Genomic DNA, 15,120 nt, shown 5'->3' with positions numbered 1-15,120 from the left:
CGTTATCAGAAGCAACAAGATATTGTACGGATTAGATTTACTATATTTCGGTTTTTTTACATTTCTGAACTAATAGGATACAGTTTCTGCTGCCATGCAATCCAACACTGCAGACAGGTAGGCACAAGAGAGACAGTAACAGATGCAGATGCATGAAAAATAGATATAAGCAGGGGCAAAGGCATGCATTAAGTGTAGATCGTCGGAGGGTAAATATGATTACGCATCCACGATGACAAGAGGCTCACTCATCTGCTCCTCGTGTCATTCTTCTCTTTGGGCTTGAAGGCTTTCGCAAACTTTATCATGCACATAGCTGCATCCACTTATGTTAATGCGCAGGAAGACAACATGTTAGTCCATGATAAGCTGCAGTGCAGACTGCAGCGTAAGTAGGTTAGACCCCAGGGGCCCCGAAAGACACTGTCTGGTTTCAAAGTCCCAAAGAATTATGACGGGGGTTGCAACATCTGCTGCCTGAGAGGGAAGACAGACAGTGATGGATGGCCAGGTGTGTTTTGCGCTTGTGCAGGATCTCTGCATATACACGTGCACCCTGTATGTGCACATTCACATGCACCTACGAGCACGCTGGCTGAGGCACCAGTTAAATAAGCAATGCGTACATCTGTGACAGATGACAATTTCCATTTACAATGAATGAAAAATGAACGCCGTGCACAATTCACAGACACACACAGGTGCACAAATGGCTGTATGCCTGGCTATGTGCAACACACACACACACACACACACAAACTGACAAAAACACACCAAGTTGTTTGTGATAGCTCACTGTTTAATACCTGTCAACAACTTCCATATGAATGCATTTCCAGCTGAATAAATAATCCCATCTCAAGAGATAAAGATTAATGATGTATTTATCATTCATTGACAAGAGCTCCATGCTGCATATAAACGATCGGCATCGAGGCGTCAATGGCAAATCCTATTTGATGAGATTACTGAACAGCGGGAAATATAATGCCACATTCATAAAACATATGTATCGCACACTTTGTAGACATGAACTATTTTCTTTAACATGCTTCTGTATTCCTCATGACTGAAAGACATGCCGTGTGTGAGCTTTAATTATAACACATGTCAACACTATACCTTTAGGCCAGTAAGCCAGTTATTCTACAAAGTGGAAAAACACAACTTTGCCTATAATTATACCGTAGTTACCTTATATATATATATATATATATATGGTCATTAACACAATCACTTATCATTTATAAAGTATATAGCAAGTGCAAAAGATCCAGGCGTGCTGCGGCACGAGCAACATTTTACTGGAAAAGAACAGTGCTGACAATTAAGTCTAACCTCAAGTGTTCATCACACTCTGTGTAGTTTGTGGTTAGATAGCAACAAACCTGTGTTTTGCGGTTGACTTTGAACTTTTGAAGGTTCAGACTTTTGATGTTCTTGTAATTTAACCGACTGAGCTTATATTTTATTAAGTACCTTTATACGTGTACTGATTGATTGACTTTATTTGTGAAGCTATCCCTCCCCGTCTACATCTCCTCCCTCTTCGACCGCTGTTTTTGGGCTGGGTCCGGGTGACGGCGCTGGACTGGGTGATGCGGGGGTCTTGCGCCCAGAGGGGATTGGGGGCAGGATGGGCTTGACGTTGGATCCAGGACGTCTATCAGAGGAGGGAGACACGGCCACAGCTAGCAGGTCTGTGTCTGGAAGTGGGGCTCCAGGAGATTCGCCTGATGCCATGAGGTCTGAAATGATAATATTGTACTACATGAAAACACATCAACAAATCTTTTGAACGCTTACTCATCCTATAATCAGATGTAATGTTTTGGTAAGTTACATACAGTAAAGATTGTTTATGAACTATAACTATAGCATTATAAGTGTACAACAAATGACTTGTTAAGCTGTCTTTTTCCCTGGACTCTAGCCACTCTTACATCTCTCCTCTCTTTGCTATCTATTTATAACAACACAGAAATGCTCTACAATGACAAAAACAACAACAATAATAACCTTTGAGTGCTTCCAAGGTGTGTCCCAGGACAGACATATCTAGCGGCTGCACCAAACTAGAAAAGCCCCCGGCTGAACTGGGCACAGTCAGCGCTGAACTGGCACGAGACTCATCCGAGCTGCTTGTGAAAAGGAGGAAAAGGAAGGGATGGAGGAACAGACAAACACCAGAGGGTGAGGGGGAAAGAGAGACAGACAAGGTGTGAAAAACGGAGGATGAAGTTCATGTGTGATGTGTGAAGTTAAATAAAACTAGGTTGTTTAAGAGACCAGAGACAAAAGTGAGAAAAACACAGAAAATAGGAGGAGCTTCTGCAAGTTTTACCATCGTGCTGAGAACATCAAGCAGGACCTCCAGAGCTGGAGACCGTATTTTTGACAGCATGCCACAAATCAGTAATGAGACAATCATTTTGGAATGACTCACAAGACTAGACGCAAAAAAATCGAAGAAATACAAAAGGATCCTCTGTTACTATAGGTGAGACAGAGACACACAAGTAGAGACACATTCCTATTTAAAGCGTTGCTAACAAGTAGACAGACGTCTGGAATCTTCCAAAGGAAATACTGAAGGGCTGAGTAATGCAAACGGCACATACTGGGGGGGGGGCATGTATCGCTCAGAACTTGTAGATTTTCAACAAGTTTGCCGAAAATCGCCTTCTGAGAACGTGAACCCCATGAATTTTGACTGAACATGTACTGTATCTCTGTCTTCTTTTGAAAGAAATTAAATACATTGATGCTAATTTGCACAAATGAGAAAAACACACACAAACACACACACACACTATGTCAATGTCTGATTAAACCCATAACTGTGCAGTATGCCTGTTTAAGTGTACACGTTGGGCAGTCAAAAAGCACCAAAAGCTTTAAAATCTGAATTTATTGCGTGTATTTGTGATGTGTGCTTAGATTTGTCCCCACACGTCTTATACCAGCAGAACGAGCTCTGTGAAAGTGAATATATGTTGTAAAAACAGGCCTAGGAAGTAAAGAACACTACTACACAAGTGGTTTCCTGCTCTTAAATCTCTTACTCCACATTGTTTTTATGAAACCGCAAGACTTCCTCTGGAGTCTCTCCCCTCATCTTAAATCAAAGTGCTATTCTGAATTTAGAAACCATGAAGAGTGAAATCTTGTACAACTTTGAAGTATGTCTCTACATCTGTTATTCTCATACATCTGGCCTTACTTGTGACTATTAAATGCATTGGTAGCGTGTGAGCACTTGTAAGTGTATACGGTGCATTTGTGTGTGTGTGTGTGCGCGCTCTTACCTGCTGTCCTCACCACAATGGGCATCAGGACTCTGCAGTGATGATGGTGCTGTTTGAGCAGAGCTGTGGTGAACAGAAATTAGGATTAAATTGAATAATTCTTCACAAGCATTATGGAAAATCAATCTCACATTCAGATCTTCTCATTCAGATTTCATAAGTGGTGACAGGTATATTTTACTGAGGAGAGAGTGCCGCCACACGAGCCCATCGTATTAACAAACACTCGGATTCAAATGGTGTGGCCACCTGCCAATTCACCTCCAAGGTCACGCAATAACCCAAAACAAACCCTCAAACCGCAGTTAGGACGAGTGCACAAATTAAACCAATTTGGCCCGGCTGAGAGTGCCCGCTTGAAATTAAGCACTGGAGTGCAGTGGAGTGCGCGCCACTCATGATGAACCTTTTGAAGAGCTGGCTGTAGATCCCGGGACTCTTCCCCACAATGGCCTCTCTCACCAGCTGCTCACGCCTCCTGATGGAAGCTAGCTCCTGCAGAGGAGAGAGACGGAGAGGAGGAGGAGGAGGAGTGGTGGTTGAGAGGAAATAGGAAGACGGAGAGGGATAGCAGGTGAGAAACAGGAGTTGAAGTGAAGGGTGATTAAAGGGGAGAGGAGAAACGGGGGAGGAAAGTGGGACGGGGGGAGCGATAATGTATGGAAAAGCAACCTGTTAGAAGAGTGGGGATATTTTCCCCATAAATGTGTTACAGTCTTCATGAACAATAAAGTGCACATCAGACATATTGTAACTCACAGTGGCGCTCTTCGGAGGGCGGAGCTCTGCCTGGATCTTGTTGAAGTAGTTCCTGTAAGACAGATCTGAGGGGTCAAGAGCTGGGGCAGAGTGTGACGCGAGTCTTCCTGATCCGGGCCTCGACAGGGGTGGTGACAGTGGCTTCTCCTCTGGCTTGTGACCTGACCGAGGAAGAGACTGTATCAATACTGTGTAATAGTGCACATGATGGTTATTGGTTGGATGGAGCAAAAGCCGTCCATGCTCGCAAGCTGAGATGCTCAAAGGGATGCTGGTAATGTTTTCAGACTCAACAAAGCTGCTGCAGAGTCACAGATGGTATTATACATCTGTTTTCACAGGCTGAGTGGGCATTTAAAGGGAATTGCCCCTTTAAATAGGACAAAAAAAAAATGCGCAAGGCGCCATTGGCTGCACTTTACTGCCAGTGTTTATTGCACCCTGACGCTTTGAGTCGGCTAATGATGATCTGAGCGAACAAACAAACAAATACACACACCAGTGGAGGTGTTGTCAGGGGATCCTCTGTTGTTGTTTTCTCCTTCTTCCTGCTCCTCTACCAGGTACTCCTTCACTATCTGCCTCAGTGTCTGAAAGGCCTCCTCCCAGTCATCTACTCACACACACACACACACACACAAAATATGATGGTGAACTGAGCCAATGCATCTCCCATCAAACAGTAATGAATCAAAGATATGGGGATGATGACCTTAGCTTAATGAGGCGGTAGCTAGCAGTGCATAAAAGTGATGAGGTTCCGCGCTCCCTGTGTGTTCATCTCATTAAGGAAACAGCTAACATGTCTAAGTGCCTTCATGAGGGAATGATAAACACCGCTATTCTGCGGCTACGTGCCCTTAATACATGTGGTAATTGGATTGAAAGTGTAGTGCGTGGATTTTAGCGAAGTGTGTTAATTTATCCGAGGCTATACCGGTGACACTCGGACCGCTCCAAGCCCGAGTAAGGCGGGGCATTTCTTTGAGCTCTGCGAGGCACCACAATGACAAAACTGCCAGTGAACAGAACAGTCGCAGCAAAGAAACTTTCTTTCTTACTAAGGTATCCGAAGGTTGAAGAAGTAGAAAGAACATTTCACCCCCCGGCAATGAATTAAGTGTTTTCTTAGCTTGTTGAAAATGAAATGTGAACACGTATAATTACACTTTGTAGTACATTTAAACTTCCATTAACTAAAGAATAAAATGGATCTGATTAGCCACTAGATTATATATAATTCCCGTTATTATCCACAACAAGTACAAGTACAGTGAAAAAGTGCTTCTTTGCCGTACCACAGGGGATGACATTGTCGAAGAATCCCAGTCGCTGCCTGTTGGTATCGGCGTAGAGCTCCACGCGTGACACCGCCACGTCAATCTGTGCTGCGGAATAGACACCGCGGCTCTTCAGGTGGCCCATGTATTTCTCAACCTGGGTGGGGATGAGCAGGATGTACCGAGGCTCAAAGTAGCTGTTCTTCAGACTGAGCACACCCTGAGAGGATGGACAAACAGTTTGCAGTTCGGTTACAGTGAGGGATTGATATTCGCCAGGTGTGAGCCTCTGGGGAGATCATACGCCTTTGGTCCAGTGTGTGTTTCTGACCGTCCACGACTAATCTCGCATACTACTGGACCCATCAGCCTGATATTTGATGTGATTTGGAATGTAATAAATGTATAACCGTGGGACCATTTAAGAATATGTCGCTGGTAGATCCTAAATCTCTACTGTCTGTCACTCGACTGGCTTTATTGACCACATTTGATATCTCTGCTTGATGTTCTCTCAGACAAGAGGTTTACGTACGCACCTCTAGCTCCATATGCACACAGCAGGCTAGTCCTTCTTTGGCCACATCCTCGATGGCATCTCTGGTCAGGCCGTAGCTGTGGCCCCCGTACTGCATGGTCTGGACAAATTGACCCTACAAGGCAATTCCCAGTTATGGAGGGAAAGAATGAGAGGAGGTTTTAGTGCACCGCTTTACTGCCCCATCATTCATCATTGTTACCACAGTTATTATGGGCTTCATTTATCTCCTAAAGTAGACGTACTATTTGACATGCAAACACAACCCCAGCATGTTCCGTCAGGATTAGCAACCTGCAGTCATTTGCCCACCTGTGAACTGAACTTTTGACCTGGTGGTCAGAGCAAAAAATCTCTCTTTGTTACTTCTCACACATGACCCCTGACCTTTTGTCTGCCGGCTCTTTAGGCAGTTTCATTTGAACAGCATAATTTACGACACTAAAATCCTTAAAACATGTAATTCGAACGGGAATTCAATAAGCTCCCTCGAACATTTGTGTCCCTGGACCTTCTCAAATGGGAAATTGAAAAGCATTCAAACACTCGATTATAAACATTATTCTTGTGATGCCTTATTACCAGAGTCGGACGCTGTTCAGACAAAATTGCACAGCAGGTGTTCCTTCTGTTTACATCTCTGTAAGGAGCGTAATAAGTGGCAAGGACTGCTGATTGGGGATAATTTTGCACAGCCGCAAGAAGTGGGATCAAGAGGCTATGATTGCATGGTTACTGAAAGCACATGCGAGGGTAAAAAAAAAAAAAGCAGCGAAGAAGAAGAAGAGGGCAGCTGACACATGAAAGCTGAGGGCATGATAAGAAAGGGAGGACAGGACAGCAATACACCAAGTAGCTGACAACAGGAGAACCAAGAATGGAGGGTGAAGGAGAAGAATGGACAAATCAGCTATAGAGGAAGTGCCGGACTGTAAAGTTAAGCTGATCCACATCTGTTGGAGTACACAAAAGGATTCAATTCCAGCATGAAAGCCATCGCTGTGTAAATCAGTACGTGACCCAGACCTCTACCCACCCCCCCCCCCCACCCCACCACTCTCACGTAACAGGCAGCTTGACAAGATGGACAAAATGGAAAACAAATGTGTCCAATAACTCAGCACCCACGAAAAGCTGGTGTAATGAATCAGATTTGGTTTCTGTTGAATAACACAAATATAAATTGATCATGTATATATAATCAGCCCCTAGTAGTTGCTGACCCTCTAAGAAAAGAGGTCTGGAACATGGAATTTTTGACCACGGTCTGCATATTGGTGATAATAAAACCCTCTCTGTGTCCTTGTCAGTCATCTCAGACCAATAATCATCACTCGCAAGGAAATGTTGTAGGAGATGCTGTGGGAAGTTATCCGTAAGAAAAATGCAATTAATATAGCAATTGCACCACATCAAAAATGGCTGAATTCAAATAAATATATCTGTGTTAATTGAAATATCAGCCAGATAAAGTAAAATCAATCAATCCAAGTAAAACTAATTATCTCAGCTACTCAACTCATTATGGCCAGTGAGAGGATTCCATTTGAACCTTGCTGAGGGATTTATGTGACTCAAGCATAAAAAAAAAAAACTTTCAAAACCACAGAGTACATTTAATTAGCTTGTGGTGAGTACTAATCTGTTTGCATGATTTATGAAATTGACAGCAGATGATTATTTTGAGTTGAAAATAACCGTGAAACCTGTATTTTGTTCTCATGTGGTCACTCCTGGGGTCTGTGGTGTGCAAAAAAAAGAAGAAGCTTAATGACGAAGCTAACGCACCATGTGAATCATGTTCTGAAAATCTTCCTCGCTGACAAAATGGTAATCAATCCCGTTCTCCTCTCCAACGTACGGCCCCCTGGTGGTGTGACAGGTTCTGTGGAAGCACACGCAACATAATGTGCATTTTCAGTTGATTCCACTGAATCTATTTTAGTACGCCGTGCAAGTACTGTTAAGTATGTGACAGGTGATATGTGTACAGAAAGTTTGGGACTGACCCGTAGGCAAAGTATTCGCTCAACTCCTGACACAGTCTGTGGGCCAGATCTCTCTTCCCACAGCCTTGAGGACCGGTCAGAACCAGCATGGCATACGGAGAGTCTGCACTGGGCATAGTACTGCTCGGAGAGACACACACACACACACACACACACACACACGTGCAGACACCGGTTTCTGATACACTTTACAGGGACGTTCTCTCTGAGATGAGCAGGAGTTAAGTATCATAAACCATGAAGGTAGAGCACAAGCTTTCTCCAGTCGTGAAAGCCGCTACAGTCAATACGAACGGGAGCCTTGTGGGCTTTATGGATGTGCTCCGTCTAGGAAGCACAGGAGAATGGTAAATTGACTGTAGCTGCAGCATTTTATTTGCTGACGATGGATGTTCTCAAAAAAAGTGCTGATGCTCAAACTAATTTTTTTTCTTTTAGGGAGTACATAATTTGAGCATCAGAAACACTGCTACTAAATTGCTGCCCATGTTTGAAAACAGCGTTCCTGACAGTTGACTTTAGAAGGTGATTATGAATATTACAATTTGATTGTAAACCTTCGCATTTACTTCTATAAACATATCTTTTTTGTCCTTTTTTCCTTTCATTAAAGGAAATAAATTGTTCCCATTATATTAACTCAATCCACCGGATGGTTTTATCTTCAGCTTTACATTCAAGAGGAAGTCAGAGGACCATTGAGAGGATTTTAAACACTGCTGTATATTTGTACCAACCTGTCATAGAGCACCTGAGGCTGCATCAGATGATACACCAGGTGGGTCATGTGATCCCTGGCTGCCACCACATCCAAAGGAGGGTCATACTTGTTGACTGATGACACCTGGAATATAATGCCAGTAATCAAGTGTCGCATAAGCAACCCCACATCTATGTATAGCAGTTGAATTAGGATGGTGGCATTCATTGTAGCTTTAAAAAATAGTATCCCTAATTAAAGATGGAGGTCAGGGGTGTTGATATATGGTGTTTGTGCTTTTAAATTGGAACAATTCCTCTGGTCATGGATTAATTAGTATGTTTATTTATACCTTTTCTTCAGCAGTGACTTTCTCTTGGTCCAGCACAGTCAGATGTTGAAGGAGGAAGATGACTGCCAATCTGTAATCGGGTTGCTCCTGCCAATCACATTCACATGGCATTCATTACAAAAAACACATACAGAAGGGAGTCATCTAGAGCCTTGAGTGCTCACAGGCCGGGTACAGAACTCACGAGGACTAGATGCAGACCTCTCATATACAATATACCTCCACACATTGAATAAATGTTCCCATAGAACCATGTGGTCGATGAAGGGCTGGGTTACCTGTACAGGGTTTCCCAGCAGGTTGAGGTCCCTCAACAGGGAAAGGTCATGAACGTGTTTGCACTCCTGAATTTCGCTGATCTGAAACAAAACCACAAATTCATGCAGCGGAGTCCCTGTGTAATAGTTCATTTGTCGTTGTTAAATCCTTAACTTGTTGAGCTTGAAAGTTCCTTCTCAACCTCGTCTAAAGCATTTTGTTGTTGTGTTAGTGGTGCTTGCATTTGAGTCATTTTGCTCATGATTTTGTGGATATTTCATCGTCTGTTAAACCTCTGTGTTGAGCTAGTTTTCCTTTTATGTGTGACGGTACAGTACAGTGCATTCCTATTTTTACAAGCGTTACAAATCTACATCTGCTTCTGGATTTTAATCCCATAAACGAGCTAAATCACACTTAAGATTTAGGCTGACATATTTTTTCTGTTAAGCCGCTAGTTCCTAAAGTTCCGCTCAAAATAGTACCAGGTTTCTCTCCAGATTGACGGAGCCCAGTGCGTGGAGATCGTGGAGGCCAGAGAGAGTGGTGATGCGGTTCAGAGACAAGTCGAGAACCTGCAGAGACTTCAGATTATCCAACCCTTCAACACTCTCCAGCTGGTTCCCCCTCTGGACAAAGACAGGACAGAGGACACGTTTGAAGAGGCAAGTACATGATATTAATGAATATGCATACATAAGTGACATCCAACCCGCGGTTCTACTTCATATACAGTTAACGAATCCCACTGCTAAATATTAAGGACCGTGCCATGGTCGCTCTGCAGGGTGCCTGGGCCTTCTTTCCCCTCAGTACTGACTTGAGTGGCAGGCCTGCCTGTCTCTGCTAAATCCTGACAGGTGAGGACTGACAGCCAAACAGCTGGCAAAGGTGCAAGCGCAGCACGCTAACCGACTAAAGAACCAGGCACTCCTTCCCTGTCAGGGTCCCAAGCGTGCTTCCCTCTCTCTACATTCCACTGACTAAAGTTGTTATCTAGCCGTCTGGCCACACCTCGTCCTCCTCTTGCCAAGCGTGTTGCCTGGCAGAGGGCTGCTGTCAGTGCGGGTGGGCGACTGCACTGGTCCCTTGAAGCTCCAGGTCGGTGCTGTGATGGGCTGGGACACAGGCTGGGCTGACAGAGGTTGTGCTGTTTAGGGAGCCAGCATGAGAGGAAGTGGGGTCAGGGATGGGATTAGATGGTTGCTGGATGGACAAGGTATGAGTGTGTGTGTGTGTGTGTGTGTGTGTGTGTGTCTGTGTGTGCGCTGAACTTGGTCCAGGCTCACTCAAACACCAGCAGCTGGTCCCAAAGCAAAGCTACAGACAGGGGCAGACACAGCCAGACCGATGGCTGCTGACAATGAGGAAACACTGATAAAGGACAGAACACACGCGCACACACACGCACACACACACACACACACGCAGAAAGAGAGACAGAACCAAGGAGAGAGAAAAGGCCTGCTGTTGGACCATATGGTGATTCTCGAACAGGGGGCCAAGGTTTTACTAAATGTAAAAATGAAGCCAAAAAGAGAGACATAAAGAGAACGACAGAGGGGAGAGAATAGAGAGGCAAACATAAATAGGTCAAATTTAGCATACATGAGGTAAAATAGAACACATGAGAAAAGAGAACAACTCTGAAATAACTCCAACTGTGAGTGTGTGAGTGTGTGTGTGTGTGTGTGTGTGCGTGTCTGCACAATGATAAATAGACAACACACAGAGGGAAACAACCTCCTACAAAGCAAAGTCATACATGTAAGTGGAAGTACTGCCAAGCACTGGCAAAGAAAGACAAATAAGATTTCTGTTCAAAACTCATGTTTGTAAGTATGCGCTGGAGTGTACTGTATGTATGAATGTTTGTGTGTACACGTGCACTCTGTTTATTGTATTGCTGACTGTAATGGAGTTGGACCTACGAGGCAGAGCTGTGTGAGAGGCAGTCTGTCCAGGCCGCCGACCCTCGAGATCTGGTTGTGTTCAAGGCTGAGATTGGTGAGCTTGCAACATTGCTCAAGACCCCCGATCTCACTGAAGCCGTTGTCTGAGCATGGGCATGTTAAGAATAACACACAAGGGAAACATGTAGTTGAACACAAAGTATATTTGATATACAAGACGGAGATAGAGAAAGTGTGTGTGTGTAAGTTCAAGTACACATGGCTTAATGTAAATATCTCTGAAGGATACAGCCCAGATCCAAATGACTAAGAGATGAAAAGGCTGACAAGTCCTTCATGGTTGTCATACGGTTGTGGGAGAAATTGACCTCCTGAAGAAAGAAAAAAAGAAGCAGCACACTGTTAACAAAAGTCATAAAGAAGTCTTCAGTACCTCTCACTAAAGAAATGCCTCAACTGAATCCCGGGAAGGAATTTTCAATTTTCTAAAGTTCACCGTCGTTCAAGGGCAGTTAATGCCTTGTAAGCATATTCAAAGAGACTACAGATGGGCTATGGAAATCCAGGGCCTATCATGAGGGAATAGCAGGAGAAAGTGAAGCCCGAGCCACAAATCAAACGCGGTCTTATCCTGTCAGCTCAAGGTCCCGCTTTACTTTTAGGTTCTTGGGTGGCTGGAATCCAAAGAAGCTGGAGATTTCATTGTGAGAAGCGTCCAGGATGACGAGGTAGGGCATGTGGCTCACACAGGACAAATCTGGCGGTTGAGAAAAGTTAAGAGTAAATTGATCAACGGATAAAGACAGAAACAGAAAAGTTAGATATTCAAACCGCGCTTTGATTACATAGCTTTCAAAGCAGTCACAGGCTTTTAGAAATAGAAATAGGTTCAAGGACTCTTCATTAATATGAGAAGAAGAAAAAGTCACCTTTGATTTTGTTGTGTGGCAGTTGCAGCTTTTGAAGACGGACATAATTGCATAAAACGGAGACGTCACTGAGATCCTGACTCTAGAGTGGAGATAAATGCAGCCTTGGTTAAACTAAAGGCCGTCAACATGACAATAAGGAACACTTAAACTGATCTGTAACAGGTTGCTTTGTCTTGATAAATTACACAAATCTCTCAACATAACTGAAAGCCAAATATCGTTGACACGTGCTGTCTGTGTAGGTAAGTGTCTTACAGGCAGACACAGGTGGTGGTACAAATAGTGCAGCCCAGTGCCAACGCTTCGGAGGTTGGACACACGCCTGGAGACCACCGCAGCAGTTAAAACACCATCCTTCTGTAGACATAAACGGATTAAATGTGCTATTTCAATAGAATAAGCAGAATATACACCAGCGAACGATGGGCGCATCCCTGCAACAACAAACGCAGTTACAGAATTTGAAGATAATGCATGAGGCCACCATAAGCATCACCTCGTGCACACATACACATATTCATGCAGCATAGACACACAGAAGGATGCACACCACGCTGTTAATACCGCTTTCACGCATTGTAAACAATCAACTATTTGACCTTGCTGTGTTGTTTTGCTTCCTCAGATCTCGTGTGCAAGGTTACCTGCTTTATCTGATGCACAAGAGAACAAGTATGGAGTTTAATTGAAACGCATCCACTCTGACGTTACCTTTACTGTAAAGCTTGTGTTTTTTTTTGTCAGAGATGAAAGCAATAAAATGGATGAAATTGCAAAGGATAAAAAGTTTATTTCTAAGTACTACGGTACATTTAGCTCACCAAACGTCCTCGTAGTCCTTACCTCCATCTCTCTGTTTTCTTCCAGCTCCCCGCAGCCCGGAGCCTCTGGAGCGTCACTGTGGGACCCTGGAGGACTGCAGCCACGTGACGCGGAGGAGCACTGTTGACTCGCGCACGTTTCCTTCATTGTTCCATCATAAAAAAAGACACGGTGAAGAGGGACTACAGACTGACTGGTGGACTAGCAAGTTAGCTTTCCACATGTAGCACGCCCCGTCGTCGCTGGGCAACGCTAGAGACAAGTGAGAGGTGAAAGGCATTGTGGGTCATGTCGTTTTCTTCTCTCCAAAAGCGACAGCGTCCCTTTGCGCACCTCGGTAATGTTTCGTTCCCGGGTAACTTTGCCGTCATGTGCGTAAAAGGTGTTAGTGTGAGCATGAACTCTTGTCAGCTGTACTTCCCACAATGGACAATATGACTGTTATGCACCCACACAAGGAAAATCACTTTACAAAATACACAAACCACGAGGGAATTTGAAGGATTTATTTTCTTAGCGCGTTAGTGTATGCAACAAATCGCGTGTGCTTAATTTGGACAAACATTTCAGAGCATTTCTAAGATGACACTCCACAACTAGAGGAGCCATGAGGATGTTTAAACTTGTTCAAGACAAACATGTATAGATTCCAATACATTCTTACTTGAAACATGGAGAGGACTCTCATCCCAGATGTGCAAAATAAAATGTCCATTGTAAAGAAAAAATAAACGTGAAATAGAAAAGCAGAAGAGCAGAGTTTTTCCTGCAAATTAAAAAGAAAAATGAACCGCGATAATATTTGACATATTTCAGTCAATAATAAAAAGCACGGACAGCAGGAGTGGTTCAAACTTACATTTATGCAGTATGTCCAATACATAAGCCTGCTGGACTTTTAGGGGTGATGTGTGTGCAGTGGGATAATAGTGTAATAGAATCTCTTTGTGAAAAGACAGTCCGTTAACATTGTATTGAAATTTCGCCATGTATAACATTTCCAAAGAAGCTCTGAGCAGCTGATTGAGCAGATTTGAGATTTTACACCAAGTGCCCGTTTCAGAGCGCTAGACGAACCCCTCGGCAGCTACATGGTTGTTTTCCCATCGATCCCCAGCCTGTGTGTCATTATGATGGATTGCTTTGTGGGCTTCAGGGAGACCAGCACCGGGGTCCGCCGTATTGACAACGCTCTCATTCCCCTCCCCTGCTCTCGTTAAGTACTTCTCCCCCAAGTTAATTAACTTAAAACCAGGGAGGGGAATGATTTGTGATCGTCTCTTGAGTTCGTATGTTTAGTTCATTTAACAAAAATCCTGCACACGTGTGGTGGCGACAACAAAATAAAATTCAGAATTGCGATGTTTCAGTTTGTAGAGCTTGTATGTACTGATGAAATGTATTCTCACACACACACACACACACACACACACACACACACACACGTGCCTGAACACATAAAGTGCAAGTCATGCCACTGTGAAATATAACATTTGAAATAAACCTCATCTCTGTTTTATGGAAAGAATCAAATTGAAATCAGCAAAAATATCTTCACGACAGAGTCTCTGTTCAATTTGTAAAAGATCCGCTCACAACTTTCCACACTAGTTGACTGCACTAACTAGAAGAAAAAAGACAGATAGACAGATTTTTAACAGCCACCGATATGGTACTATTCTCTGCTCGGGAAGTCTTTGGGGACCGATCGAAGTTGGCAGCAGACGGAAGATGTGGCCTCATTCAGACAGTCTAATCTGACATCTGTTATTGCAGACAGAGTCAGTGGGCTCATGGGGCTGCCAGGAGAGGAGAGATGGAGGTGTAAATGAGAGCAGCAGTTTAGATCTAATAGGAAAATCAGATGAGACGGGGCCCAAGTTCAGATGAGTGTCCGAGACAATCGGCTTTTATCTGGAGCTGGCGTCATGGTAGAGTGGGGTGGGGGGTGGGGACTGTTGGAGTCGGAGCGCGACTTCTGCATTTGTAGTTACTTTTAAAAAAAAGTGTAAATTGACGACATACTGTAACCTCATGACATAGATTCGTAGCAAACTAAACTGCAAAGTCTGCAGTTGTGTTGGTTGTCACCTCGCTTCCCAATTAGAGTGAGCCAGTGCTGCATTCACTGAAGGACCCTGGAGGGCAGCAGTAACTATATATATATATACATATATATATATATATATATATACATATATATATATATATATATATACATATACATATATATATATATATATATATAT

At 43.6% G+C, this 15,120-nt stretch overlaps 1 protein-coding gene across 1 annotated transcript; it reads right to left on the bottom strand.

The window, feature by feature from the left end:
* Nucleotides 1–778: 778 nt before the first annotated feature.
* lrguk (leucine-rich repeats and guanylate kinase domain containing) lies at nt 779–13,151 on the bottom strand. The gene is made up of 21 exons (XM_076111306.1): nt 13,066–13,151; nt 12,893–12,965; nt 12,694–12,702; nt 12,305–12,371; nt 11,774–11,874; nt 11,407–11,488; nt 11,136–11,260; nt 9,690–9,833; nt 9,225–9,305; nt 8,947–9,033; nt 8,632–8,738; nt 7,895–8,017; nt 7,674–7,770; nt 5,887–6,000; nt 5,366–5,567; nt 4,567–4,680; nt 4,068–4,228; nt 3,715–3,803; nt 3,309–3,371; nt 2,020–2,138; nt 779–1,748 (listed from the first exon to the last, which is right to left on the bottom strand). The coding sequence occupies exons 1-21, from the start codon at nt 13,149–13,151 to the stop codon at nt 1,519–1,521; spliced, it is 2,274 nt and encodes a 757-aa protein (XP_075967421.1). The 3' UTR covers nt 779–1,518.
* Between the last annotated feature and the right edge of the window lie 1,969 nt (nt 13,152–15,120).

This window comes from Anarhichas minor, unplaced genomic scaffold (assembly GCF_050575085.1).
Source record: "Anarhichas minor isolate MPS153535 unplaced genomic scaffold, ASM5057508v1 ptg000045l, whole genome shotgun sequence".
Taxonomy (NCBI): domain Eukaryota; kingdom Metazoa; phylum Chordata; class Actinopteri; order Perciformes; family Anarhichadidae; genus Anarhichas; species Anarhichas minor.
Note: the sequence above shows the minus strand (reverse complement) of the source record. Positions and strands in the feature narration are given on the sequence as shown.

Coding starts and splice junctions, on each gene's coding strand:
- lrguk (XM_076111306.1), bottom strand. CDS start 13,151: ATGCCTTTCACCTCTCACTTGTCTCTAGCGTTGCCCAGCGACGACGGG. Junction 11,489..11,773: donor AGCCACCCAAGAACCTAAAA/GTAAAGCGGGAC, acceptor TTCTTTCTTCAG/GAGGTCAATTTCTCCCACAA. Junction 6,001..7,673: donor TTCAGAACATGATTCACATG/GTGCGTTAGCTT, acceptor ATTGCCTTGTAG/GGTCAATTTGTCCAGACCAT.